General features: G+C 47.9%; 1 protein-coding gene across 8 annotated transcripts in view; it reads left to right on the top strand.

The window, feature by feature from the left end:
• PKNOX1 (PBX/knotted 1 homeobox 1) overlaps window positions 1-24,603 on the top strand; it is a 60,726-nt gene that overhangs the window by 24,882 nt on the left and 11,241 nt on the right. For 3 of the 8 annotated variants that reach the window (XM_070597323.1, XM_070597325.1, XM_070597326.1), the window contains exons 2-9: window positions 3,307-3,373; window positions 4,476-4,580; window positions 7,693-7,820; window positions 10,680-10,851; window positions 12,861-13,031; window positions 17,031-17,130; window positions 18,342-18,439; window positions 24,090-24,218. In XM_070597323.1, coding sequence (XP_070453424.1) covers window positions 4,530-4,580; window positions 7,693-7,820; window positions 10,680-10,851; window positions 12,861-13,031; window positions 17,031-17,130; window positions 18,342-18,439; window positions 24,090-24,218 — 849 coding nt within the window. In that variant the 5' untranslated portion in view covers window positions 3,307-3,373; window positions 4,476-4,529. The remainder of the gene's footprint in view (window positions 1-3,306; window positions 3,374-4,475; window positions 4,581-7,692; window positions 7,821-10,679; window positions 10,852-12,860; window positions 13,032-17,030; window positions 17,131-18,341; window positions 18,440-24,089; window positions 24,219-24,603) is intronic. The other 5 variants (XM_070597327.1, XM_070597324.1, XM_070597328.1 and 2 more) reach the window with 5 other exon arrangements.

Genomic DNA, 24,603 nt, shown 5'->3' on the forward strand with positions numbered 1-24,603 from the left:
TCTTCTTTATAGTTTCAATCTCTTTTGTGAAGTAGCACCTGAGCTTGTTGAATTGTTTCTCTACATTCTCTTTCACCTTGTTGAGTTTTTTGATGATAGCTATTTTTAATTCATTGTCATTTAGATTACATATTTCTGTGTCCTCAGTACTGAATTCTGGGTACTTGTCGTTTTCTCTCTGGTGTGGAGATTTGATATAAAGTTTGATATTGCCAGAGGGGGTGGCTCTGTTTTTACGCATCCTGATATTATTTGGTTGCAGTACTGCCTGTCGCCACTGTGTTGGGGTCCAGAGCTGCATTTCTGAGCCCTGTGCTTTCAGCCGAGATCCCAGACAGTGGTGTGGGTGCAGGGCAGGTGGGCAGAGGGGCACTTTCTCCTGCGTGCACTCCAGGCTTTCTTGCTCTGATCTCGCTGTCTGGTCTCCTGGGGTGTTGGCTTGATGAAGTCAGTCCCCGTGAAAGCTCTCGCCCTGGTAGAGGCCTTCCCTCTAGGCTGCACGGGCCCTCGGGGTCCTTGATGTTGCCCTGGACAAACGTCCCCTCGGTGGCAGATCACAGTCTGTAGGGGAGGGAGTGAAGTTCTCTCTAACCCCATCCAGCTCCCCTGAGGGGCTCCAGCCTCTCCACCCTCTGTCATATGACTGCGTGTCTCTCCGACGTTTTTGTGTTGTGTTTTTTGTGTCCTCTGTTGGAGTAAGAATGTCCCTTTTCATTGTATGTTGGAGGGGAGAATCCTGGGCAAGTTCATTCCACCATGATGCTGGCATCCTTTTACTTCCCAAAGCTATACATTTTTAAATTAAATTCTGACTTTTCTCCAATGTTTATTATGGGCATTTTGAAACACAAAAATGTTGGAAGAGTAAAAGGTGACCCCCTACAACAGTTGTTGTACCCTGGCCACGGTTTGGTTAGTTGTGTGTGCTCTTGACCATTTAAAGTAAGTTGTGGATATTGTGACCACACCCCTAAACATTGCAGCCTGTGCTCCTTAAAACAAGATGCTTCCCGTAAACGCGCAGCATCGTTACTGCCTGTAACACAGTCTGCAATGTCGGCCCATATTTGCTTCATAGTCACAGCTCCCCAGAGTGCCCTGTTGTCTCTTACAGATTTTGTGTTTTAAACCAGGACCATGTACTGCATTTGTTTTTTGTTTATTTAGTCTCTTCTAACCCAAAATAGTTCTCTCACCTTTTTTATAATTCTGAAAGTTTTAAACTTTAAAAAACTTTTTGCGTTGAATTTCAGACTTAGAGAGAAGTTGTAAAAATTGTACAGAGACTTCCCATAAACTTGTCCCAAATGTTAACATTCTGCCAGACTTTCTTTATCATGCACACTCTCTCCATCTCTCTCTTTCAACTCCTCACCCTGCCGTGTGTGTGTGTGTATCTGTGTCTGTGTACACGTAAATACATACACACACACCCCCCCCCCCCAACACATTTGAGAGAGTAGCTTGTAGACATGATGCCCCTCTGTGGCTAAATTCTTCAGTATGCATTTCAAAACAAAGATACTGAATTAATTAACCATAGCACAATGATTGAACTCCGGAAAGTCACATTTTACAATACTCTTGTCTACTCTGACTTTGTTTAAATTTTGCCACCGTGTCTCACTAAAAAGCTTTATAGCAAAAAGGAAATAACATTTTGGGGTCTAGGACCCAACTCAGGATCCCACATTTTCTGCTGGACGTTTGTCTGTAAACAGACGTCTCTATGTGGTGCCTGCTGTGCATCAGAGACTGCTGGTTGCTGGGGACACAGCAGAACAGGGCCCTGGGCCTTTAAGGAGTGTGCAGTGGAAATGTGCCTTTGAGATCCCGTGGGGCTGAGTGCAGGGTGTAGGTGGGGGTGTGGGGAAGGCGTACACTCCAGGTGGGGCTGAGCCGCTGGGAAGACTCTGGAGAGAGGGTGAGGGTGACGACATGTGTTCATGGACTGGCCATCACGGAGAAGGCCAGAGTGCTGGGCAGAGCTACCAGGCTGGGGGAGAATGCGGCCTGCCTGGAGAACTGAAGATAGCCATCCCTTTACTGACACAACGTGGAGTAGAGTGGAGTGGGGTGGGCTGGACAAGGGTGCTCTGCTGGAGGGCAGGGTCGGGCAGGGCCACCCCAGGCTTGATCTGCAGGGGCGGTTTTGACTAGATGTGTGATTTCGAAGGGTGGAGAATGGAGGGGAGGAGGGTAAGACTTGGGGATCGTGGGGCTCCTGCTGTGATCAAGGTGTGCTCCCCGGTGCTGGCTTGGAGTCAGTGCCCTGGGGCACAGGGGCTCAGGACACTCGAGGAGGGCCAGGTTTGGGTCAAGGCAAAGACCTGTAGGAGAGGTTGAGTGACAGGTTTGCAAATGGCGCCTCTGTCTCAAGACTGGGGCCAGGGGTCAGAGGGGGCAGCTTGGGTGCTGACTCCTCCTGAGTTCACGTCCCAGCAGGGGGATGGCTGAGTCCCGGGCCCCTCTCCCTCCCCACTCTGTGCAGGATTTCCTGTCCCCACCGCTCAGACACCGCTGCGGGTCCCTGCGGCCACACTCAGCTGCAGAGAAGTGGCTGACACCCCCTCCTCGGTCCACCTCCCCCACCATGTTGGTGGCATCACTTGGTTCCACTCTTGCACTGGCTGCTGCCTCCTTCTGTGCCAGGTCCTCTGATGTTCCCGCCTTCTCACATGGCGTGGCTCCCCTCCTCTCTCTTCCCAGGCGGTCTCACCCAGCCCTGTGGCTGTACCTCCTGCCTTAGTGTGCTGGCTGCCATGAGTCCCACATGCTGGGTGGAGGTAAACAACAGAAATGTGTTCTCCAGCGGTTGTGGCGGCCAGAAGCCCCCAGTCAAAGTGTCGGCTGGGCCTCACTCCCTCTGAAGGCCGAGGGGAGGGTCCTCCCTGCTCCTCTAGCTCCTGGGGACTCCTTGTGTGCTTGGCTTGGAGTAGCATCACTCCAGCTCCTGCCTTGGAGTCACACAGCCGTCCCCTCAGTGTGTCTCAGAGCTTCCTCTCCCCTCCTGTCAGTACACCAGTCATGGGACACGGGGCCTCACTTCCATCCAGCAGGATCTCCTCTCAACATCCTGGACATAGTCAACGTCTGTAAGGAGCCTGTTGCTCACTAAGGTCCCACGTGCTGGGATGGGGGCTAGGACTGGGCGGGGCTTGGAGGACACCATTCGACCCTCTGCACATACTGACCCCACCCTGAGGATGACCAGGCTTGTATTTCTGGCCCAGACTCATTTGCTCAGAATGTCCTCTGAGCAGCACCTCACTCCTAATGTGTCCCCACTCTTGCTTTCTCCTCCAGCAGAGAAGCTGCTCCTCACCGTCTGCTCCATTTCGGGACATGTGGCTCTGCTCTGCCAGCTGCTCAGGTGGGAACCCTGGACCCCTCCCAGACCCCACTCCACCTCACCCCAGGCCATCTGCTCCCCTTGTCCATACAGCTGCCTGCCCAACCATGGTGGCACCCCCGTCCTCTTTGTGTCCCCAAGTCACGCAGTCTGTCCTTCACACAGTCAGAGGGACCCTCCTGAGCTGTAACCCATGCCACCCTTCTGCTCAGACCTCCCCTGGTTTCTGGTCTCTCCAGGAGCACCGACAGTGTTCACTACAGCCTCCGAGTCTGGCTGACCTGGCCCCGTGTCGCCTGCTCCCTTACCTTCCCCTCTGCCTTGACCACTCTGCTCTGCTCACTACCTGTCCCTCAGACAGGCTGGCCCTGCTGGTCTCCCTGCCTCCAGGTGTCACAGGCAGCTCACTCCTTCCCTGCCTGGTGTCTCCCCCAGGCGCCAGCACTGGCCCTCCCCCAGACATCCTACATCCCTCTGCTCATCACCTCCTGACACCATTGACCTGCGTGCGTGTGACGGGTCCCCGAGCCCTTGTTTCTGTCGCCGTGTGACATGCAGATGTGAAAAGAGTGTCTGGCACAGCTTCCCTGGGCGCACTTCATCCGTCCTGTCTGAGACCTGGCTCCCTGACCTCAGCAGGGGCTGAGCTCTCAGTGTTAGGCACCTGCTCAGAGAGGCCTGCCCGTCACACAGCCTGGGAGCCACTCACTCACCCTCTGTCTTACCCTGGGCGGCCCCTGCCAAGTCTCCAGGCGCACGTGCTGCCAGGGTCCTGCTCCTCCTGGCCTTGTCGCCTGTTGTTCACAGCTGCGCCCCAGGGCCCAAAGCCGTGTCCCGCATGTGGGGACATTTACCAGATATTTGTTGGGTGAGTGACTGAACAAATCCTAATGGCTGAGGAATGTGATAACAGGTCGGGGCCTGGGGCCCATACAGATGCGTGGTCGCTGAGTAAATGGGGTGATGCTGAGGAGCGTTTGCCTGATGACCCAGTGCTAAGGATGGTGTTTCCTCTTCATGTAAAAATATGGATTTTAAAAAATTGTATGGGTGCTGTGGAATAAGGGAGACACAAAATGCTGTGCAAATATTAACTGATGCTTTTCTGCTTTTGTTTTCCCAGAAACCATTTGCTTTTGACTCAAGATGATTTGATGTTATAGTAAAACTCCTAACCATGATGGCTACACAGACACTGAGCATAGACAGCTATCAAGATGGGCAACAGGTGAGAGCTTGAGCTTCTTCTGCCTTCTAAGTACAGTCCATCGACCTGGTTCTCAAACACGCACAGTGCTTCGTAGACTTGTAATTCGGTTTCCGTGAGCTGGCGGGTTCAATTTAAGTGTGTCGTGCATTTACTAAATGTCGGTGCTCAGAAAGATGAGCTGTAGAATTGTTCAGATCATTCCCTGAGTGACACCAAGACTGCTGGTCATTCTGGCTCCCCCTGAACCACAGTTTCTTGGGAATTTACCTTTTTAATGTCAGTGTCAGTCAGTATTGTTGCTTTTAAAGAAAAACTGGGTGTTGTTGACGGTCACAGGTTCCCGTGTCCGGCAGTTGCTGGTCTGAGCGGGAATCGTGGTTTCGTTTCCCCAGGTGAGAGCGCAGGGCCCGCCCCGAGAATAGAGGTGGCACAGTGCAGAGCTGTCTGTATCTCTGACCTGCTCGTGCTCAGACGGCTGTGCCCACACAGCTTTCTTGGCTGCCTGGGTGGCTTCCTGACTGCCTTCCCACCGTCCAGGAGACTTGCTTTCCCTCAAAGGGACAGTTAAAGCCTGTACAGGTGTTTTGTCTTCTGTGACCTGAAGGACTTGGGGAGCAGAGGGAGGCGGGAGCAGCTCAGCGGAGGCACACGCAGCCTCTCTTGGGGGCATAGGGGCTTGGCTCATTCCCCCTCTTACTCTGGAGCCCTGGAGCTCCATTCCACTGAAGACAGTCCCCCCTGCCTTTGCTCCGCTGACCACAGGGTCCGGAGGCGGTAGCAGAATGCCCAGCGGCTCTGTCCTCTCCCGCCTGAGGACATTGGTGAGCCGGATCAACAGATCAAGCCCGGTGTGCTCACCATGTGTGGTCACAGCCCCACAGCGGTGAGGTTCCATGTGGGCAGTCAGGGCCTGGGGCTGCACCCCTCCTCTCCCAACTCTTGTGTCTTTCATCGGTGGCCAGTTTGGGACTGTTCCTGGTTTGGTTCTTGTCGCACAGATTTTGTTTGTTTTTCTTGACTTTTTTTAAAAGTTTTTAAGTGTTTTTCGCTTCTTAAAAGAATTGAGGTGGGGAATTCCGTTTTAGCCAGCTCTCTCACCTGGGAGTCCTTTGATATTTCCAAGTGATTTTGTGTCTAAAATGCAAATCTCTGATGTCCCCTCCTCTCCCCCTGCTGAGGCCGACCCTGAGGCCCTGCCTTGCCTGGCCCTGGGACCCTCAGGCCACCCTGCAGCCCCTCAGGTCACTCACCTCTGCCGCCCTGCTCCTGGGCCTCACTGCCTTGTGACCTGGCGCCTTCTTTCTCCTTCGCTCCTCTGCCCTCAGGCAGCAGCTTGGCCAACTCCCTCCTGACCTGCTGGTCTTTGCTTCCGTCATCCGTCCCCCGCCCCCACCCCTGCCTGCCCTGGTCCCATTGCAGCCCGCTCCCTCCCGTGTTCTCCTGCCTCCAGCCCCTTCCTCGGAGCTCTGTTCTTCTGTAGCACTGGTCACCTTCTGACACGTTGTCTCATGGGATGGTCTTCTCTGCCTACCCGTGTCCGTCTTCCTCTGGCCAGTCTGCACCCCAAGGCTGCCGAGTGTCCAGTGCCATGCTGGGCGCAGCGAGGGACAGCACCTCGCCTTTAGTAGCTGGGCACTTCCCCATGAAGTGGACAACTCTTTGCAACTATTATTTTAAATAAGCATTGAATATTCAACAGTGTAAATATGAAGATTTACTCAGCCATTCCTCTGAGGTTGAACATTTAGGTTTCTCTTTTTAATACAATCATTAAAAAAAACCCTTAAATAAATCTTCTTAGGGGGGCTGGCCCCGTGGCTGAGTGGTTAAGTTCACGCACTCCGCTGCAGGCGGCCCAGTGTTTCGTTGGTTCGAATCCTGGGCGCGGACATGGCACCACTTATCAAACCACGCTGAGGCAGCGTCCCACATGCCACAACTAGAAGGACCCACAACGAAGAATGGCTTGGGGGCTTTTGGGGAGAAAAGGAAAAAATAATAAAATCTTTAAACAAAAATTAAAAAAAAAAATAAATAAATAAATAAATCTTCTTAGGGTGTTTTATAATACTGCCTGATTTCCTGCCAGAAAGCTTCTGTTGGATTGGTCTTTAGTTAGCTGCTTTAGTGTTTTGTATTTTCATGAGAGAGAGAAAAACAGTCTCCCCAGTGCACCGTTCCGTCTGAAGGCAGCAGAATGGAAGGGTCCTTGCTCACTCTAGATGGCAGGAGGGACGAGATGAGGCCCAGAGCCTGGAGCTGCAAGGCCGCCCCTCAGCCCACAGCCCTGGACGTCAGGGTGGAGGCCGTCGAGAGCTCCCCCCCAGCTGCTCCAGGGGCTGCTTCCTCGAGGGGCAGAGGTGTGGCAGCAGCGGGGGGGGGGGCAGGTGCATCCCGCCCCTCTGGTCCTGAGGAAGCCGAGGGGTGGTCGTCTGCTCATGGACACTTGCAAGTCCACTGCAGCGATTGTGGGTGTCTGTAAACTGAATTCTTTATGTTAAGGATTTAAATACTTTTTAACTAAGTTACAAACAACACATTTAAACAGCAAGTGTAAAGTAATTTAAATGATAATATCCTTAAGGGTTCCTCTTGTGTTTCATATTATTTCTTTAAACACAGCTGGTCTTTCCTTTCTGAATACAGTGACTTTTCTTAAAATTTTTATAGCGTGTGTATTCCTGAAGTTTAAAGGTAGATAGGGGAGAATGTGGGCCTGTCGCAAATGTTAGCATGTCGGGTTTGAGTTGTTTTTGTGACTAGAGAAGAAGAGCTTGGGCCACTTGTTTCTCCTCCTCTTGTTGTGATGTGCTTCGGTCTGGACGCACAGCAGGTGGGGATCCCGAGCTAAACTGCACACACCTGTTCCCTTCAGTGGGGCACGGCTGCTGTGCTGTTGAAAATCAGAAGCATTTCACAAATACTGGTTCTCTCCGTTTTTAAATGGTTTGCCCATTTTAAATGCCTGTCAGAGTCAGACGAGTTCTGTTGGTGGTGTCCTTTGGCGTTATTGCCAGGTGTGTAATTGTCTGGCAATTTTCCATCCCGGTGCTTTCCTGTTTGAGAGTAGAGTACTAGGTAGCAGTTGATTTTGTGTTTAGTAACAAGAATTCTCCTCCTGATTTTGCAGATGCAAGTAGTAACAGAATTAAAAACGGAGCAAGACCCCAACTGCTCTGAACCTGATGTGGAAGGAGTGAGCCCTCCCGCCGTGGGGGCCCAGACGCCGATGGACGCAGACAAGCAGGCCATTTATAGGTAGGAGGGATGTGAAGCGTGTGGGTCGTAGGAGGCGGAAGGAGAGTGGGAAACCCAAGTGGAAGCCCAGAGCCGTCAGCCAGGCAGAGCAGTAAGGCAGGATGCGACGACTGCTGGGCCGAAGGTTTCTCACATTAAGATGCTACTCCTAATATCTTAATAAAAAGGGTTTGAGAGAATAAATCTACATTTAATCATCCTTGCAAAAAGAAATCTTCAGGCCCAGATGATGTTAGTGGAGAATTCTACCAAAAATATAAAGAATTCCAAAGCAGCCAATCTATACAATCTCTTCCAGAAAATAGAAGAGGGAACGCTTCCAACTCATTCTGTGAATGAGCATCACTCTGACACCAAAGACAACATGAAAAAAGACAAGTACAGACAAACGTTCCTCATGAATTCAGACATGAATATCATCAATGAAATATTAACAAATTGAATCCAGAAATATGTAATAGCAGAGTAATATTGGAATAATATAGAATAATCTCTGGTGACCAAGTGGGGTTTATCTCAAGAATGCAAGACTGTTTCAGTATTCGAAGATCAATCAGTGTGATTTACAATGTGATCGTAACAAGTGAGGCAGAAAAGCATGTGACAAAAGTCATCAGCCAATTATCATTAAAAACTGTCAGGGGCCAGCCTGGTGGTTCAGCAGTTAAGGGCACACGTTCTGCTTTTCAGCGGCCCAGGGTTTGCCGGTAGGGATCCCAGGTGCGGACATGGCACCACTTGGCAGGTCATGCTGTGGTAGGCGTCCCACACATAAAGTAGAGGAAGATGGGCACAGATGTTAGCTCAGGGCCAGTCTTCCTCAGCAAAAAGAGGAGGACTGGCAGTAGTTAACTCAGGGCTACTCTTCCTCAAAAAAAAAAACTGTCAGGAAAGTGATAATAGAGGGGAACTTTCTCAACCTGATTAAGGGCCAATGCAAAACCCTACAGCTCACTTCATGCTTAGTGGTGAGAGACTGAATGTTTTCCCCTAAGATGGGGAATAAGGCAGCGATGTCCACTCTGCCTCTTGTCCAGCCCTGTGGTGGAAACCCTATCCAGTGCAGTTAGGCAAGGAAAAGAAAGAGAAGGCATGCCAGGTTGGAAAGGAAGAAGTGACAGTGGCTCTAGGCATAAACAACACGAGTGTCTACATAGACAATCCCAGAGAGTCTGCCAGAGGACTTCCAGAACTAAGTGAGTGGGTTTAATCAGGTCACAGCGTGCGAGGGCCCCACATAGAAACCAATCCTTTCTCCACACCAGTCATGTACAGTTGGAAACAAATTAAAAAGACAATACCATTCACAACAGCTCCCAAAACATTTAGATATAAATCTAACCAAACTCGTACAGATCCTTTATGCTGAAAACTATAAAATGCTGATGCAAAAAAGGGAAAACATAAATAAATGGTGGGACATACCATGTTCATGGAGTAGGAGACTCAACACAGTAAGGATGTGGGTTCTCCTGAGATGGATCTGTAGATTTAACACCATTCCGATTAAAGTGTTAGCACGTACTTTTGTACATATAGAGAAAATAATTCTAAATTTTATATGGAAGTCAAAAAGAACTAGACCTGGTAAAACAATTTTGGAAAGGAATAAAGTTGGAGGAATGAACAATAGCTGAGACTTGGAAGCAAGCCAAGTGCCCATCAACAGATGAATGGAAATGAAGAGGTGGTGTCTATACACCATGGACTACTACCCAGCCACAAAAGAGACAAAATCGTGCCGTTCTCGACAACATGGATGGACCCTGAGGATATTATGCTAAGCAAAATATCTCAGACAGAGATAGAAAAACAGTATGATTTCACTCATGTGGAAGATAAACACACACATAGACAAGGAGAATAGGTTGGTGATTACCAGAGTGGAAGGGAGTTGGGGAGCTGAAAGGGTAAAAGGGGCACATATGTATGGTGATGGATAAAAACTAGAGTATTGGTACCAAACACGATTCAGTCTATACGGAAACTGATATATAATAATGTACACCTGAAATTACACCATGTTATAAACCTATACGACCTCGATAAAATAATTTTTAAAAAAAGTTGAAAGAGTCAGTCTACCTGATTTAGGATCTGTTGTCATGTTATAGTAATTAAGATCTTGTGATATTGGTGAAGGGATAAACACATAAGACCAGTGTCCCAGAAAATCCAGAAATAGATGTACGCAAATGTGAGTCATTTGCTCTTTGTCAAAGGTGAAGAAGCAATTGAGTGGAGAAAAGTTTGACTTTCCAACAACTGGTGTTGGAACAATTGGACATCCATATGCAGAAAAAGATCCTTGATCTGATCTCAAATCTTATACAAAAATTTACTCATAATGGAGTGTAGATCTAATTGTAAATTTTAAAACTGTGAAACTGGCGCATCCCTACAAGGGAATACTATGTGTCCATAACTAGGAGTGAAGCACTGACACATGTTGCTACGTGGATGAGCCTTGAAAACGTTATGCTCAGTGAAAGAAGCCAGACCCAGAAGGTCACACATTGCGTGACTCCATTTATCTGCAACGTCCAGAATCGCCCATCGATAGAGACGGAAAGGAGATGATGGTGGCCTGGGGCTGGGGTTTGGGGGGAAGTGGAGAGTGACGGCTGATGGCTACAGGGCTTCTCTGGGGATGATGAAAATGTTCTAGAACTGGCTGTAGTGATGGTTGCACAACTCTGTGAATATACCAACAACCATTGAATTGTAAACTTCAAATGGATGAATTGTATGTGAATTATATCTCAAAGCTTTTACACAAAATAACACATATATACCTACTAAAACATTGTTGTGAAAAGGTAGAACATACTTTAAAAAATTTTTTCTTTTTTCCCCCAGGCATCCACTGTTTCCATTGTTAGCTTTGTTGTTTGAAAAATGTGAACAATCTACACAAGGCTCAGAGGGCACGACTTCTGCCAGTTTCGATGTGGATATTGAGAATTTTGTAAGGAAGCAAGAGAAGGAAGGAAAACCCTTTTTTTGTGAAGATCCAGAAACTGACAATTTAGTAAGTAAAATGTTTTATTTGTATTTTCTATTTCTTCCAAATGTAAAATCTGTTGAATGAATTTTAAACTTCTAATTAGAACTTCAGACTGTTTGTAGTTCTGCTAAAGGGGAGGATCTCGTCCATTCATGGCATAGCCTGTTTTATGTGCGTGTGGCTGGAACGTCTCCAGTGTCCAGCCTTCTCTGGTTTCACTCTCCTTCAGGGGGCAGGTGAGACGGTTGAGCCTGCATCCCGATGGGACTGGGGAACCCAGTTCTCTCCTGAGTCTCTGAGGAGGTCCTGCGGGGGAGTGGGGGCCTGCTCACCTGTCCTGCTTCTCGGGGAGCACGTCTGCCCAGCTTCTGTCTTTGGCTGTCCCCTGATCCTGGATGCAGGACTTTATTCTCCAGGACAGCTGTCTTGAGGCTGACGCTAATATGAGTGGGTGACAAAGCTGTGTGAAGACTCCGGGAGACCCAAGATGAGCACAGAGCAGGGGCTGGCTTAACAAAGGCTCCGAGGCCCTCACTGCCTCCCCGGGCCTTTCCTCTGAAGTCAGTCTGTCCCATGATTAGCACAGAGCAGGGGCAGGCCTAATAAAGGCTCCGAGGCCCTCACTGCCTCCCCGGGCCTTTCCTCTGAAGCTGGTCTGTCCCATGACAAGCACAGAGCAGGGGCAGGCGTAATAAAGGCTCTGAGGCCCTCACTGCCTCCTGGGGCCTTTCCTCTGAAGCCGGTCTGTCTCATATGAGCCCCCTGCTCCCAGGGCCAGTGCTCCAGCATTCAGGCTTCTCTGTGCGTTCCGAAGGAAGGGGGAATTCTTGGGGTTAACATTGTTGCACCTGAGGGAGTGGTGCCTTCCGCGCTGGGGGAGCCCTGTCCCCTGTTTCTGGCGTGCGGCCACAGCGTAACCAAGAGTTTCCACTTCCTGTGGAACCTGCCAGCTCCTCACCAAACCTTAGTCAGGCCCTTAGCAGCAGGTGGAAATCTTTTTCCAGAATAAATTGCCTGCATCTTAGTTTTTTGCTTTTTGTTTTAAATTTCTCATTACATATTCTTAGAGCCTAATAGATTTTGTAGGCGAGAGTCTGACTTTGTCTCCTCCTCTCTGAGATGGGGCTACAGTGCCTGCCGTTTTGGGGTGAGGCCCAGAAGCTCTCTCTGCCTCTGAATCTCCGTCCTACGGCCATCCTTGACTGGGGCACTTGTAGCAGAGTCTCCCAGGCTACAGGAACCGAGTCTCTCCTGAGGGTGTCACAGCATAGGCCCCGCAGTGCTTAGTGACTGATAATTCTCATTACTGACCGAGCGACTGATCGGTTCGTTCCCCAAATTCCTGTGAATTACCACCACCAAGGTCACGGGGAAGGAGCTGAGCTTTGGGTTGTGGCTTCACGGGAAAGTGGTGCTTATGCTAATGGTTTCATTATTTGTGTCAGTTATTTACTGCTGTGGGACAAATTACCCCAAAACTTAGTGACTTTCTATAAAACTGTGAAACTTTTGGAAAAACGGTAAGAGAAAATCTTTGGGATCTAGGGCTCGGCAAAGAGTTTTTAGACTTGACACCAAAAGCACAATCCATGAAGACTGGCAGAGTTGATAAGTTGAACTTTATCGAAATTAAGAACCACCAATGAGGTAGGTATGGATTCACCCCCATTTATAGATGAACAGGAGCAGAGTGAGGGTGAGTAACTTGCCCGTCATGGAATGAGTCTGAGATGGAGCTGGTTGAGGCCCGGCTGTCTCCTGGTCCTGTGGCTCACTGAGGCCAGTCGTGGGATTGTCTGTTTTCCCCGCACACCACATGGAGCCCAGATCCCAAACCACAGGTCAACGAGGCTGGAATGATTTGCTGCTTTGCCTTATTTCTCGTGTTATTCCCCCTCTGTTATTGCCAGTACAGACGCCCTGGCTATGCAGTGTTCCCGCTACTAACTGAGAGTACTCGTGTGCTGATGAGTGTAAGTTACCATCATGCTCTCTTTGTCTTGTCTGAAAGTCTTCATTTTCTCTGCTTGTAGATGGTAAAAGCAATCCAGGTTTTGCGCATTCATCTTCTTGAGCTGGAAAAGGTTAATGAACTCTGCAAAGACTTCTGCAGTCGATATATCGCTTGTCTAAAAACGAAGATGAACAGTGAAACTCTGCTGAGTGGAGAGCCCGGAAGCCCGTACTCCCCTGTCCAGTCCCAGGTATTTTGTCTGGGTCCTGCTCTGCTGCTCAGCTCCTGTACCCTCTGCGAGGGTGAAATGCATTGATTCCTGAGACCTCCATCGCTTTCAGAATAGTGGGCCTGTCGTAATGGCTGTGCTACTCAAAGGAGCTTCTAGGTCTCTGAACCCGCCTGGGCTGGACGTGAGCTCCAAGCTGGGAGACTGTCCATCAGGCTTCGTGCATGAAGGAAGTGAGGCCTCCATCTGGGTACTGGACCCGGATCCCATGTTCTGGAGGATGGAGTATCATTCTTTCCTTTCTTTTTTTAAATATGTTTTTTATTATTTTTTAAAATTATGATAAAGTACACGTATCATAAAATTTACCGTTTGAACCATTTTTAAGTGTACAGTTTAGTGGCATTAAGCACATTCACACTGTTGTGCAACCATCACCACCATCCATCTCCAGAACTTTCCATCTTCTGCAAACTGAAACAGTGTTCCCACTAAACAGCTCCTCATTCTCCCCTCCCCCAGCCCCCAGCACCCACTGTAATACTTTCTGTCTCTATGAATTTGACTCCTCTAGGGACCTCGTATAAGGGGAGTCGCACAGTATTTGTCCTTTCATGTCTGGCTTGTCTCACTCAGCACAGTGTCCTCGGGGTCCCTCCGTGTCAAAGCACTGTGTTATGTCTTGGTCATTCTGATCGTGTGTAGTGACATTTCCTCGTGGTTGTAATTGGCACTTCTGTGATGGCTCCTGATGTTGACCATATTTTCATGTGCTTATTTGCCATCTGTACATCCCCTTTGGTAGAATGTCTGCTCATGTCTTTTGCCCATTTTCTAAGGGGATTTTTTAAAAAATCTGTTGAAGTTTTAGAGTATTCTACATGTTAGTCCTTTGTTGGGTGTATGATTTGCAAATATTTTCTCCAAGTCTGTAGCTTAGCTCTTCATCCTCTTAACAGGGTCTTCTGCAGAGCGAACATTTTTAATTTTCATAAAGTCCCATTTATCAACTTTTCCTCTTAGGAGTCGTGCTTTTGGTATCAAGTCTAAGAACTCTTTGCCTAGCCCTAGATCCCAAAGATTTTCTCCTATTTTTTTCCCAAAAGTTTTATATTTTGGGGCCAGCCCGGTGGCATGGTGGTTAAGTTCACACGGTCCGCTTCAGCAGCCCGAGGTTCTTGGGTTCCAATCCCGGGCACAGACCTACACGTCGCTCAGCAAAACATGCTGTGGGGGCATCCCACATACAAAATAGAGGAAAGATTGGCAATATTAGCTTAGTAACAATCTTCCTCACCAAAAAAAAAGTTTTATATTTTACATTTAAATCCATGACCCATTTTGAGTTAACTTGTATAAAATGTGAAGGTTTAGGTTGAGGTTCATTTTTTTGCCTATGGATGTCCGTTTGCTCCAGCACCATCTGTTGAAAAGGCTGTCTTTCCTCCATTGAATTGCTTTTGCACCTTTCTTGACAATCAGTTCGGCTTATTTGTAGCAGCTATTTCTGTGTTTCTCTTCCATTGATCTGTGTGTTTATACCTTATAGCTTGATTACTGTAGCTACATAATATGTCTCAAAATTAGGTAGACCGATTCCTTCTGCTTTATTCTTCTTTTTCAAAATTATTTTAGCTATTCTAGTTCCCTTGACTTTCTGTATAAATTTTAGAATAATCTTGTCTATATCTACAAAAAATGTTACTGAGATTTTGATAGGAATTGCATTAAACCTGTATACCATTTTGGGGAGAATTGACATCTTTACTATGTTGACTCTTCCAGTCTGCAAACATGCTATGTCTCTCCGTTTATGTACTCTTCTGTCATTTTTCATCAGTGCTTTGTAGTTTTTGCCATAGAAGTCTGGCACGTGTTTTTAGAATTCTACCTAAGTATTTCCTGTTTTTGAGCAATTGTAAATGTTATTATATTTTTAACTTCAGTGTCCATGCTAGTACGTGGAAATACAGTTTATTTTTATATGTTTATTTTGTATCCTGTGACCTTGCTGAATTCACTTACTAGTTCTAACAGGTCCTTTTTGTAGATTCCTTAGGATTTTCTACCTATTCAGTTGCGTCTTCTGCAAATAGGGACAATTCCAATTCCTCCTTTTTGGTCTGTATGCCTTTTATTTCCTTTTCTTTCCTTATTGCATTGGCCAATACATCCAGTACTATCTTGAATAGGATCAGTGAGAGTGGACATCTTTGCCTTGTTCCCAATCTTAGGGGACAGTATTCATAAGCCTTTCACTACTAATTATAATTTTAATGGTAGGTTTTTTCTAGATACCCTATCAAATTGAGGAAGTTCCCCTCTCTTCCTATTTTTCTGAGAGTTTTTATTATGTTGAATTTTGTCACATGCTTTCCCTCATGGTGTGATATGTCTATGTGATTTTTCTTCTTTCACATGTTAATGTGGTAGATTACATTACTTGATTTTTTGAATATTGAACAAGCCTTGCCTTCCTGGAATAAACTCCATTTGCTCATGGCACATAATTCTTTTTATATAGATTCCTGAATTCTGATTGCTAATATTTTGTTAAGCCTTTTGTGCCTATGTCGAGGGATATTGGTCTGTAGCCAGGATAATACAAGCTTCATAGAATGAATTGGGGAGTATTCCCCCCTTCTTCTATTTTCTGGAAGAGGTTATGTAGAATTGGTGTTAATTCTTCTTTGACTGTTTAATAGATTTCTCCAGTGACACTACCTGGACCCAGAGATTCCTTTTTTGGAAGTTTTTAAATTACGAGTTCAGTTTCCTTACTAGTTATAGGGCTATTCCAGTGATCTATTTCATACTGGATTTTGTTGAAGTTGTCCGGTGTGTCAAGTTGTTCAGTTTGCCGTTTTCATCTCTTGATGTCTGCAGGGTCTGTAGTGATCTCTGCTGTTCATTCCTGGTATCGGTAATTTGTCTTCCCTCTTTTTCCGTCAGTCTCACTGGAACTTTGTCAATGTATTGATCTTTTCAAAGAACCAGCTCTTTTTTCATTGATTTTCCTCTGTTCTTTTTCTGTTTTCAATTTCATTGATGTCTGCTTTGATCTTTATTATTTTCTTCTGTCCACTTGCTTTGGTTTCATTTTGTTCCTGTTTTTGTAGGTTCTTGATGTGGGAGCTTGGATTATTGATTTGGATGGCTTAATTTTTACTCTGACCAAACTAATGTGGCAGATGTTGTGTGTACCTTCCAAAGCTGGTGCATTCAAATGCATGTGGTAGCCCACAGAGTGATCGTCTTTGGACACGTCCACTTAGGCTATTTACCTGCTCAGAGACCTGGTGCCTGTGCTGCTCAGGCCCCGTGCTGGATGCCAGGTGCAGGAGAGGCCTCCCTCGCCAACTGCCAATCCAGCCACCACAGTAGCCCATTTGCATCTAACTTCACATGAAGAGGGTCTCCAACGTGGTGTTGACAGACATTTTCATGGAGCTTGCTGCAGGCCAGGCCCAGCCCAGCACTCCACAGACATGAACCCCAGGGGCACAGATGTGCTTTCTGCTGTGGGAAGGGCAGGTCCAGAACTGTGTCAGCACCAGGGGTGACCCCCAGCACTGCTCAGAACGCCCCATTGCTGTGGCATCATCTTTTCAATATGCTCATCCTGTCCAGAGGCTTTGGTTCTTAGAAAATCATGAGTCTGAGCCAAATGGAATGGAAAAGGTGTGTGGTGAGATGAGGCGGTTTTGGTCTTCCTAGACACACCTCCCAGGTTTAAGGTGTGTTTAATATGGTGATGAGTTGAAAGATAATCTTTTTGGAAGCCAAATTGAAACTGATATCTCAATCCTGATCATCATATTTAATGTTCGATTTCACACCTCTTGGTCTCCAGATATGTAAGTCATGCTCTATGGAGGGCTTGTCATCTGATTATGCTCCTTCTCTCAAGCAGCTTTCCTTTACTGACGATACCTTTTTGCCACTTGTTTTGAAGTTTTAAACATGGATTTTGTTTTCTGTTTTCTCATAATCCCGTCTCTCTGTGTTTCTGATCCGCAGCAGATTCAAAGTGCCATCACAGGCACTCTCGGGCCCCAGGGGATCGTGGTGCCAGCATCCGCACTGCAACAGGGGAACGTAACCATGGCAACAGTGGCAGGTATGACGGCGGGAAAAAGGATGATTTTTCTATGAGCTTTTGCAGAAAAAAGTCCTTTATATTAGAACAAAGAAGTGCATAAATATAATTTTTAATTAATGCCAATTCCTGAGGTAGGAGTGCCAAAATCTAGAGGTCTTTGAGTGCTTTTTTCTTGTTAATTCTCAGTAACAATATTTTCTGCAAATTGTCTTTCCCTACCAAAAAATATCGGGAGAAAAGGTTTCATATAGGGGTTGAAAATATATAGCGAAAACCAATTGTAATTTTCAAATAGCATAGTTTTTAATTGTGCTCTTAGCAGCACCTAGAAAATCCTAAGTTGTGTCATTAATTGATGACAGGCAAATAGAAATGCAGTCTTAGTATTACTTGTATAATAAAAACTATTGCAAGAAGGGGACAGGGGCCGGCCCCGTGGCTGAGTGGTTAAGTTCGCGTGTTCTGCTGTGGCAGCCCAGGGTTCGGACCCTGGGCACAGACATGGCACCGCTCGTCAGGCCATGTTGAGGCGGCGTCCCATATGCCACAACTAGAAGGACCTGCAACTAAGATATACAACTATGTACCAGGGGGGATTTGGGGAGATAAAGCAGAAAAAAAAAAAAAGATTGGCCACAGTTGTTAGCTCAGGTGCCAATCTTTAAAAAAAAAAAGAAGGGGACAGATTCTAAGTTCTTTGGTACATCTAGAACATGGCAAATACCAAACCGTCTTGAAAGTGGAATGGGGCATGTAAGGAGGGGTGAGATTTATACTAAAAATCCCCTGTAATAGCACAGAGGGAAACCCCCACAGGAGCATGAAAGCACAATTGATTAAAAATAACTATAATAAAAATATTTGTTATCTAACACCTTTGGCCAAGACCTGTCATATGTGCCAGTTGTGGGGAAAAGTAGAAAGCAGAGGCTAGCAAAAGGAGGAATTGCAGACCCCTAAGCCAACCGTGCCTTGTGCGCGTCGTAAAGGGCATGGGGTGCCTGGGTGGCCCTGTGCCTGCCTGCCCTGGGCACTCGAGCATGGCTTGTCCAGTGAATTCCTTTTAATAATTCGTAGCAACAAGTCAGCTAGCAAAGTATTGCTGATCATTGAAATGATTTAAAAAGCTTGTCAAACTAGAGGTTTTATTTCTTCCATAAGAATATTGAGAAGAATGGTTTTAAATTGTTGAGACTTAAAAGTGGTTTACTTTTTTCTTCCTTTTTCAGGTGGCACAGTTTATCAGCCTGTCACAGTCGTGACTCCCCAAGGCCAGGTAGTGACACAGGCGTTGTCGCCCGGGACGATCAGGATCCAGAACTCCCAGGTGCGTGTGCCATGCCTATGGAAGAGCTTTGGGGGAGCATGCTGTATGGGGTGGGGTGCTGGTTGAACCAGGCTTGAGCTGGTCCCTCTGTGTGAAGACCCTTGTCTCAGCCTCATGTAGCAGTCTCTAGTAAGCTGAATGTCAATGTTTTGTTTCTTTCTTACTCCTCATCTCCCTCGTTGTGAAAAAGTTGCAAAGCTCAGAAAAGTCTAAGGAAGCAGGAAAAGTCACCATGATCCCCCCCAGCAACCACTGTTGTCCAGTTTGATGTTGGTGTGTGTGGTTGTCTTCACCTCAGGGGATTCGAGGCTGTGTGGACGCATTCTTCCCGGCCCCTGGTGGGTCACAGCAGAGCCACCAGTCAGGTCTTCCAGCCCACGCCAAGGCCCACTCGCACTTCCAGTGGGAGCTGCCAGCAGGGCCTGTGGGCTCTGAAGAGCTCTCCAGGGCCTTTCTGCTGTGCACCAGCTGGACAGAGCCCGGCTTCGGCCTGTTCCTCTGGTTGTCTGGGCACTTGGTTGTCGCCCTCCCACACCCTGCTGAGGAACCTGTGGGAGGGCTCCTCCTTCCCCTCTCCACCCTGCTCAGCCCCCTGCCTCCTAGTAACACCAGCTCCCAGAGCATAGGAGGCAGCTTCCGGGCAGAAGCGACAGAGCTGGATGCCCGCCATGCTGTCCCTCGACCCCACCCACCCCCTCTCCCCGTCATCTTCCATCCATTACAGTCTCTGTGAGCACGAAGCAGTGGCAGTCGCAGAGCGTTTCCCGGTGTCGAAGGGCACTGTTTTCAGAGGAGCGCGTCTTAAAGTCAGGCCTCGCTTACCCAGGAGGGCTTCCTCCGCCTGCTGTTTCGGAAGGAAGTTTTCTACGTGACTGAGTGTTCCTGCAGATGGGCCACCAGTGCAGACAGCGGTTGGGAGAGTTCAGGGGGTCACCCTCTCCTGCCACCTGACCCCCTGCTCCCTCAGGGACCTGCGACCGTAGCTCCCGTCCTGGCTGCCTGTGGGCTGCCTCTGCTCTGGTCCCAGTGGCCCTGGGAGGCCCCGTGAGCTTGTCGCCTCCCCATCATGTCCCCAGCTGTGTGTGGCTTCCAGGGTGGAGGGCTCGGAAGCTGCTCAGGGCTGTAACAGGAGAGCGAAGAGTTTCAATCCCGAGCCCTGGTGGGGTGTTTTTTGAAGGAAACATGCATTCGACGTCCAATTCTAGCTTAGCTATTTGGGCTGTTTTGGGCTCTTTTCTTCCTTCTCTTTGAGCTAAAATTTGAGTTCTTGCTGTGCTTCAGATAATCAGGGCGAGTAACTTACCAGTGACAGTTTCTGTTTTTGTGTCAGAAACTGTCAGGGTTGGTTTTGTCAAGAAAATTGGTGATTGTCTATCAGGACTCGTGTTGTCGCTATGGCAGTCACCATTATTCCTGACTGAATCTCAGCAGTGGTGGCCGTCGTGGACACGCCCTCGCAGCACTTGCTCCCGTGCCGTCCCCATCCCCCCTGGTGGATCCCCGCTCAGGGTGTCTGGCTGGGCGCTGGGGGTCGTGGGCACACACGGAGGCCATTTTAGCGCAGCCTCCCTGCCCCAGAAGAGGATCGGCCGCCATGGGGGCCCAGAGCCCATCAGAAGCAGCCAGAGTGTGACTCTCTTCCTCGGGCATCTCGGCTGAAAGTCTTTAGTTACATTTCTAGTGCAAACCCACTTAAAGACAGTTTGGAGAAAGTGACAAGGAGCCGGGGGGCTGAGATTTTGTTGACTTCCTCTCCCTCCGCCCCTTCCCTGTTCCCAGGAGAGTCTGATTTGTACAAGCTATTTATATATTTTAGGTTTTCGCTGTGGTTTGGCCTCTGATAAGGTTTTTTGCCTGTTTTTCTCTGTACAATGATTTTTAGTTGCCTTATGCGGTTGCTGTGCCGTAGCTCAGCGTGTCTGGGTGCGGACAGGTCCGGGACAGGTTCCCGCAGTTCCTGCCGCCCTCCACTCCCCTCAGGCAACCATTTCAGATCTTTTAGCCATTCTTTTGCATTTTGCCCCATATTTCTAAATAAAAATCCCCTCTCCTGACTCACCCCTTAAACGTCTCATTCTGGCTTTTTGTTCTGCTTGGTGAGGGGCCTGTTCTCTCCATCCCATGCCTTGCCATGACTTGTCACGTGTCTCCCCAACTCCTTTAGATCCCAGTGCAGTCAGAGCTGTTCCAGTGTTAGCGTCGTCATGACCAAGGACACCCCAGTTTCTGATTACAGTGCTTTTCTGGTTCAAATGTTTGTTTCTGCCTGAGTTAATAGCTGTTGTTTTTTCCCTTTGCTAAGTGTTCACGGTGTCGATGGCTAGATCCTCCCATGTTCTCCAACACCCTCTCTGGTTCCCCTGCGCCTGGCCTGTGAGGGAGCACGTTGGGGCCGTGCGTCCAGGAGCCCTCCAGCCTCCCAGACTCCTGGGCCGGGCGCAGGGCACGGGGCGCATTCTTGGACTTTCCTTGGACATCCCCTTGAGGACTCCGTCTCCTGGAGCCCATGTCTTCTACTTTCTTGGTTTTATTCCCCTTTTGAAAACTTCTGGAGAAAATGTGCATGAGAGGTACATTTTGTTGAGACTTTGCAAACCTAAAAATGACTTTATTTTGGTTTCATACTGATATGCAGTCTGCTCACAAGGACAATTCCGGGTGGAAAATGGATTGCCCAGAGTCCGGAGGCCTGCTGTGGGTGTGTTCTGGCAGCAGGGTCGCTTTGAGAAGGTCTATGTGGCTCTGTTTTCCAATCTTTTGTGTTTTCTCTGCTTTTAGATGTTCCTCTTTTCTCTGAGTCTTTGGTACTGAGCAGAAGGAGCTTGTGTCCTTGGGTCTAGGACATTTTCCTGCACTCGCTCTGTGACAGTCTCCCCCACATGCACCTTCTCTTTCTGGAGCCGTAGTAAGTGAACATGGTGCCTTCTGAACCAAGTCTCTTGGTTTTTGTATTTAAATTCCCATTATCTACTTTTTGTCTGCTTTCTGAGAGATTTTCTTTTATCTTCCAACTCGTCTATTGAGTTTTAGATTTTCGGTGTAGTTTTAATTTCTAAGAGCCCTTCTTCCCTCTCTGTGCTTTTCTCTTTGTTTTGAAGTAGCATCTTATTTTTGGTTCATGGATGGTGGCAGTTTTTTTGGATTTGCCTTCTCTCTGTTTCCTCTGCATCTCAAAGTTTGTTCACTTTGGTGTCTGTTTTTTGTGATGGGGGCTTTCAAGTGTTTGGGGCCATTCGGCTGTCCTTTTAAATGTAAACATGAGCCACTTGGAAAGCTCTTTGGTGCTTGTCCGGTGCTGGGCTTGGCAGGCTGCCTTTTCTGTTGGCTGACCTCCATATTCTGCCATCCCTTCGTCTTGTCTTCAGTTTCTCCAGAGAAGGACTCTGATTTCTTGCCTATGGCATAAGCACAGTGGCAGGAGCAGGTGTGGGCTGGGCTGGCTCTCTTCACCCCTCTTTCTGGCCCTGCCCCTCACTCCCACCCTCCAGCTGTGCTCAGTCTGCCCTGAGTCTGCAGCCTCTAGTCTGTTTCTTCGAGAAAGAAACCCAGAGTCTCCTGCAGAGGTGGAGGCAGGTGGGTCATCTGCAGAGAATGATGGGGGAGGGGTGTTGTCTGGAGAGCTCAGTGCTTCTTAAACGGACTTCCAGCCAGTTTCCTAGGCTTCTGAATCCCCCTGCCTTGTCCAGGCCAGGCTGGGCTCGAGTCCAGCCGGTGCCAGTGGGTCATCTCTCGGCCCTCAGCTTGCTTTCCTCTCGCGGCTTAGTTGGCATGTCCCAGGTCCCCTTGGCGGCATCCGTGAAGGCGAGCCACGCAGCCAGCTGTCACTTTGTCTATTTCTGAGCCCACATCTGCTTTAACCCTGCACAAAAAAAGCAGCACTGAAGCACATGTCAGATTTCATGGGGAAGATCATATATTGAATTGAGACAGATAAGGCAGGCAAGCTAAATTTTGGGCCTGGTGCTTTAAAACTAGTTTTAAAAGTTCATTTTCCATTCTTTTTCCTGTACACACAAACCTGAGTGTACAGGCGGTGCTTAATACCTTTTGCTTTCAGTCCTTTAACAAATAAACAAATACATTCCAAAAAACAATTATGCCCTTAGTAATAATCTTGAGTTTTAAGAAATTATGGATATAGTTAGTGGTCTTACTGTCTCCTTTAAGTCATAAATCCTGTCTGTTTAGAGGTGGGTGTTCAGGCCTTTTAAGAATCTGTCCGGGGCCAGCCCCATGGCTCAGTGGTTAAGTTCACATGCTCCACTTCAGTGGCCCAGGGTTTTACTCAGATCCTGGGCACAGACCTAACACCACTCATCAAGCCACGCTGATGTGGCATCCCACATAGCAGAGCCAGAAGGACCTACAACTAGAATATATAACTATATACTGGGGGGCTTCGGGGAGAAGAAGGAGAAGAAAAAAAGGAAGATTGGCAACAGATGTTGGTTCAGGTGCCGGTCTTTAAAAAAAGAAAAAAGAGGGACTGGCCCCGTGGCTGAGTGGTTAAGTTCGTGCGCTCCGCTGCAGTGTTTCGTTGGTTCAAATCCTGGGCGCGGACATGGCACTGCTCGTCAAACCACGCTGAGGCGGCATCCCACATGCCGCAGCTGGAAGGACCCACAACGAAGAATATACAACTATGTACTGGGGGGGGCTTTGGAGAGAAAAAGGAAAAAAAAATAAAATCTTCAAAAAAAAAAAGAAAAAAGAATCTATCCAAAATGATGTAAATCTAGAGGAAGTGCAGAAAATCCTTTAACTGTGTCTATGAGTAGGCCATACCGAGATTGACCTACAGAAGTTGACGTTCATTTATTTATAGAGTCATATGTGAACCCTGAGTTAAAGCGTGAGAACAGCAGAGATGTCCCTCATGTGCCTGTGCTTGTGTCCTCCCCTGGTCTGAGTGGTGGACACTGGTGACCCCGTCTCTGCAGGCCCACTGGGGCGAGACGCTGCACCTGGGACGCGTGCCGGGCCTGAAGCACGGCCTCGTTCACATCAGCGCTTTTCTCACCTTCATGTGAAAGACACTTGTCCAAGAAACGCTCCGCACGTCCTGGCCTCTTGAAATGGATGGACAGGATGTGTTTCATGCTTTCTCAGGGGTGAGGGAGGCACTGTCTTAAGTGGCTGCTGAGGCCGTCACCCTGTTGCTTTGTGGTGCCTTAGTCTGCACATTGTGTGTTTGTTTCTTTCCCCTCTCTTCAATGGGCATGACCTCCTCGTCTGTGGCACTTTCAGCTTCCCTGTCCGTTCTCACTGGTTGTTTGAAATCTCTTTTAGGCTAGGAAATCAGGTGTAATCATGTCCATTAGTAGAGGGTGCCAGATGAGAGCAGGTGGTGGACCAGAGGAAAGTGGGATTCGCCTGTGTGCAGAGTAAACGACTCGAAGGCCTTCTCAGCAGCCATCCTGTCTGCCTCACTAGACCAGGGGCCTCTGTGTAGTTGAGACATAGTGTAGACAGTGATAATGTGGAGGGAGCCATATCCTCAAAAAATTAGCCCATACTGAGCATATGCCTTTACTGAAATAAGTCCTTTATCCATAGCATCCTTGGTTATTTTCTCCATCTGCATTCATAAGCTGCTTGGATATGTCATAATTTCTATGCTTTCTAACATTGTTTTTCAATTGTTTAAAAGCTCCAGTTACAGTTAAACCAAGATCTAAGCATCTTGCATCAAGATGATGGCTCATCTAAGAATAAGAGGGGAGTTCTGCCGAAGCACGCTACCAATGTGATGAGGTCGTGGCTCTTCCAGCACATAGGGGTAAGAATGGGGTGGCCTCGCCGTCAGCAAGACCCTCAGAGAGCCTTTCCTTCTGGCTTATTTCCTAGAAAACATTTACTTGTATGGGCTAATAGACCTGGTTTTAAGTATCAGTGTTTCGTTGACTGTCCATAATGGGTTGAGCATGGGACAGAAGAGAGAGTTACCAAAAAGTGGAGGACATCGCTTCAAGAAACTTAAAATAAACGAGAGGTCCCCCTGGTGGAAAGGGAATAAGTTCAGCTCCTATTGACTGTATATGTGCGCCTGAGAGAAGGTACCCATGCACGATGACCGGTGAGGTGAGGTTAGTTAGAGAAGTGGGCAGAGAAAAGAGGCATTTGGGCAAAACCCTGGAAAATGGCAGTTTTATGTATTGGATTTG

Source organism: Equus przewalskii, chromosome 27 (genome assembly GCF_037783145.1).
Source record: "Equus przewalskii isolate Varuska chromosome 27, EquPr2, whole genome shotgun sequence".
In the NCBI taxonomy this organism is placed as follows: Eukaryota; Metazoa; Chordata; class Mammalia; order Perissodactyla; family Equidae; genus Equus; species Equus przewalskii.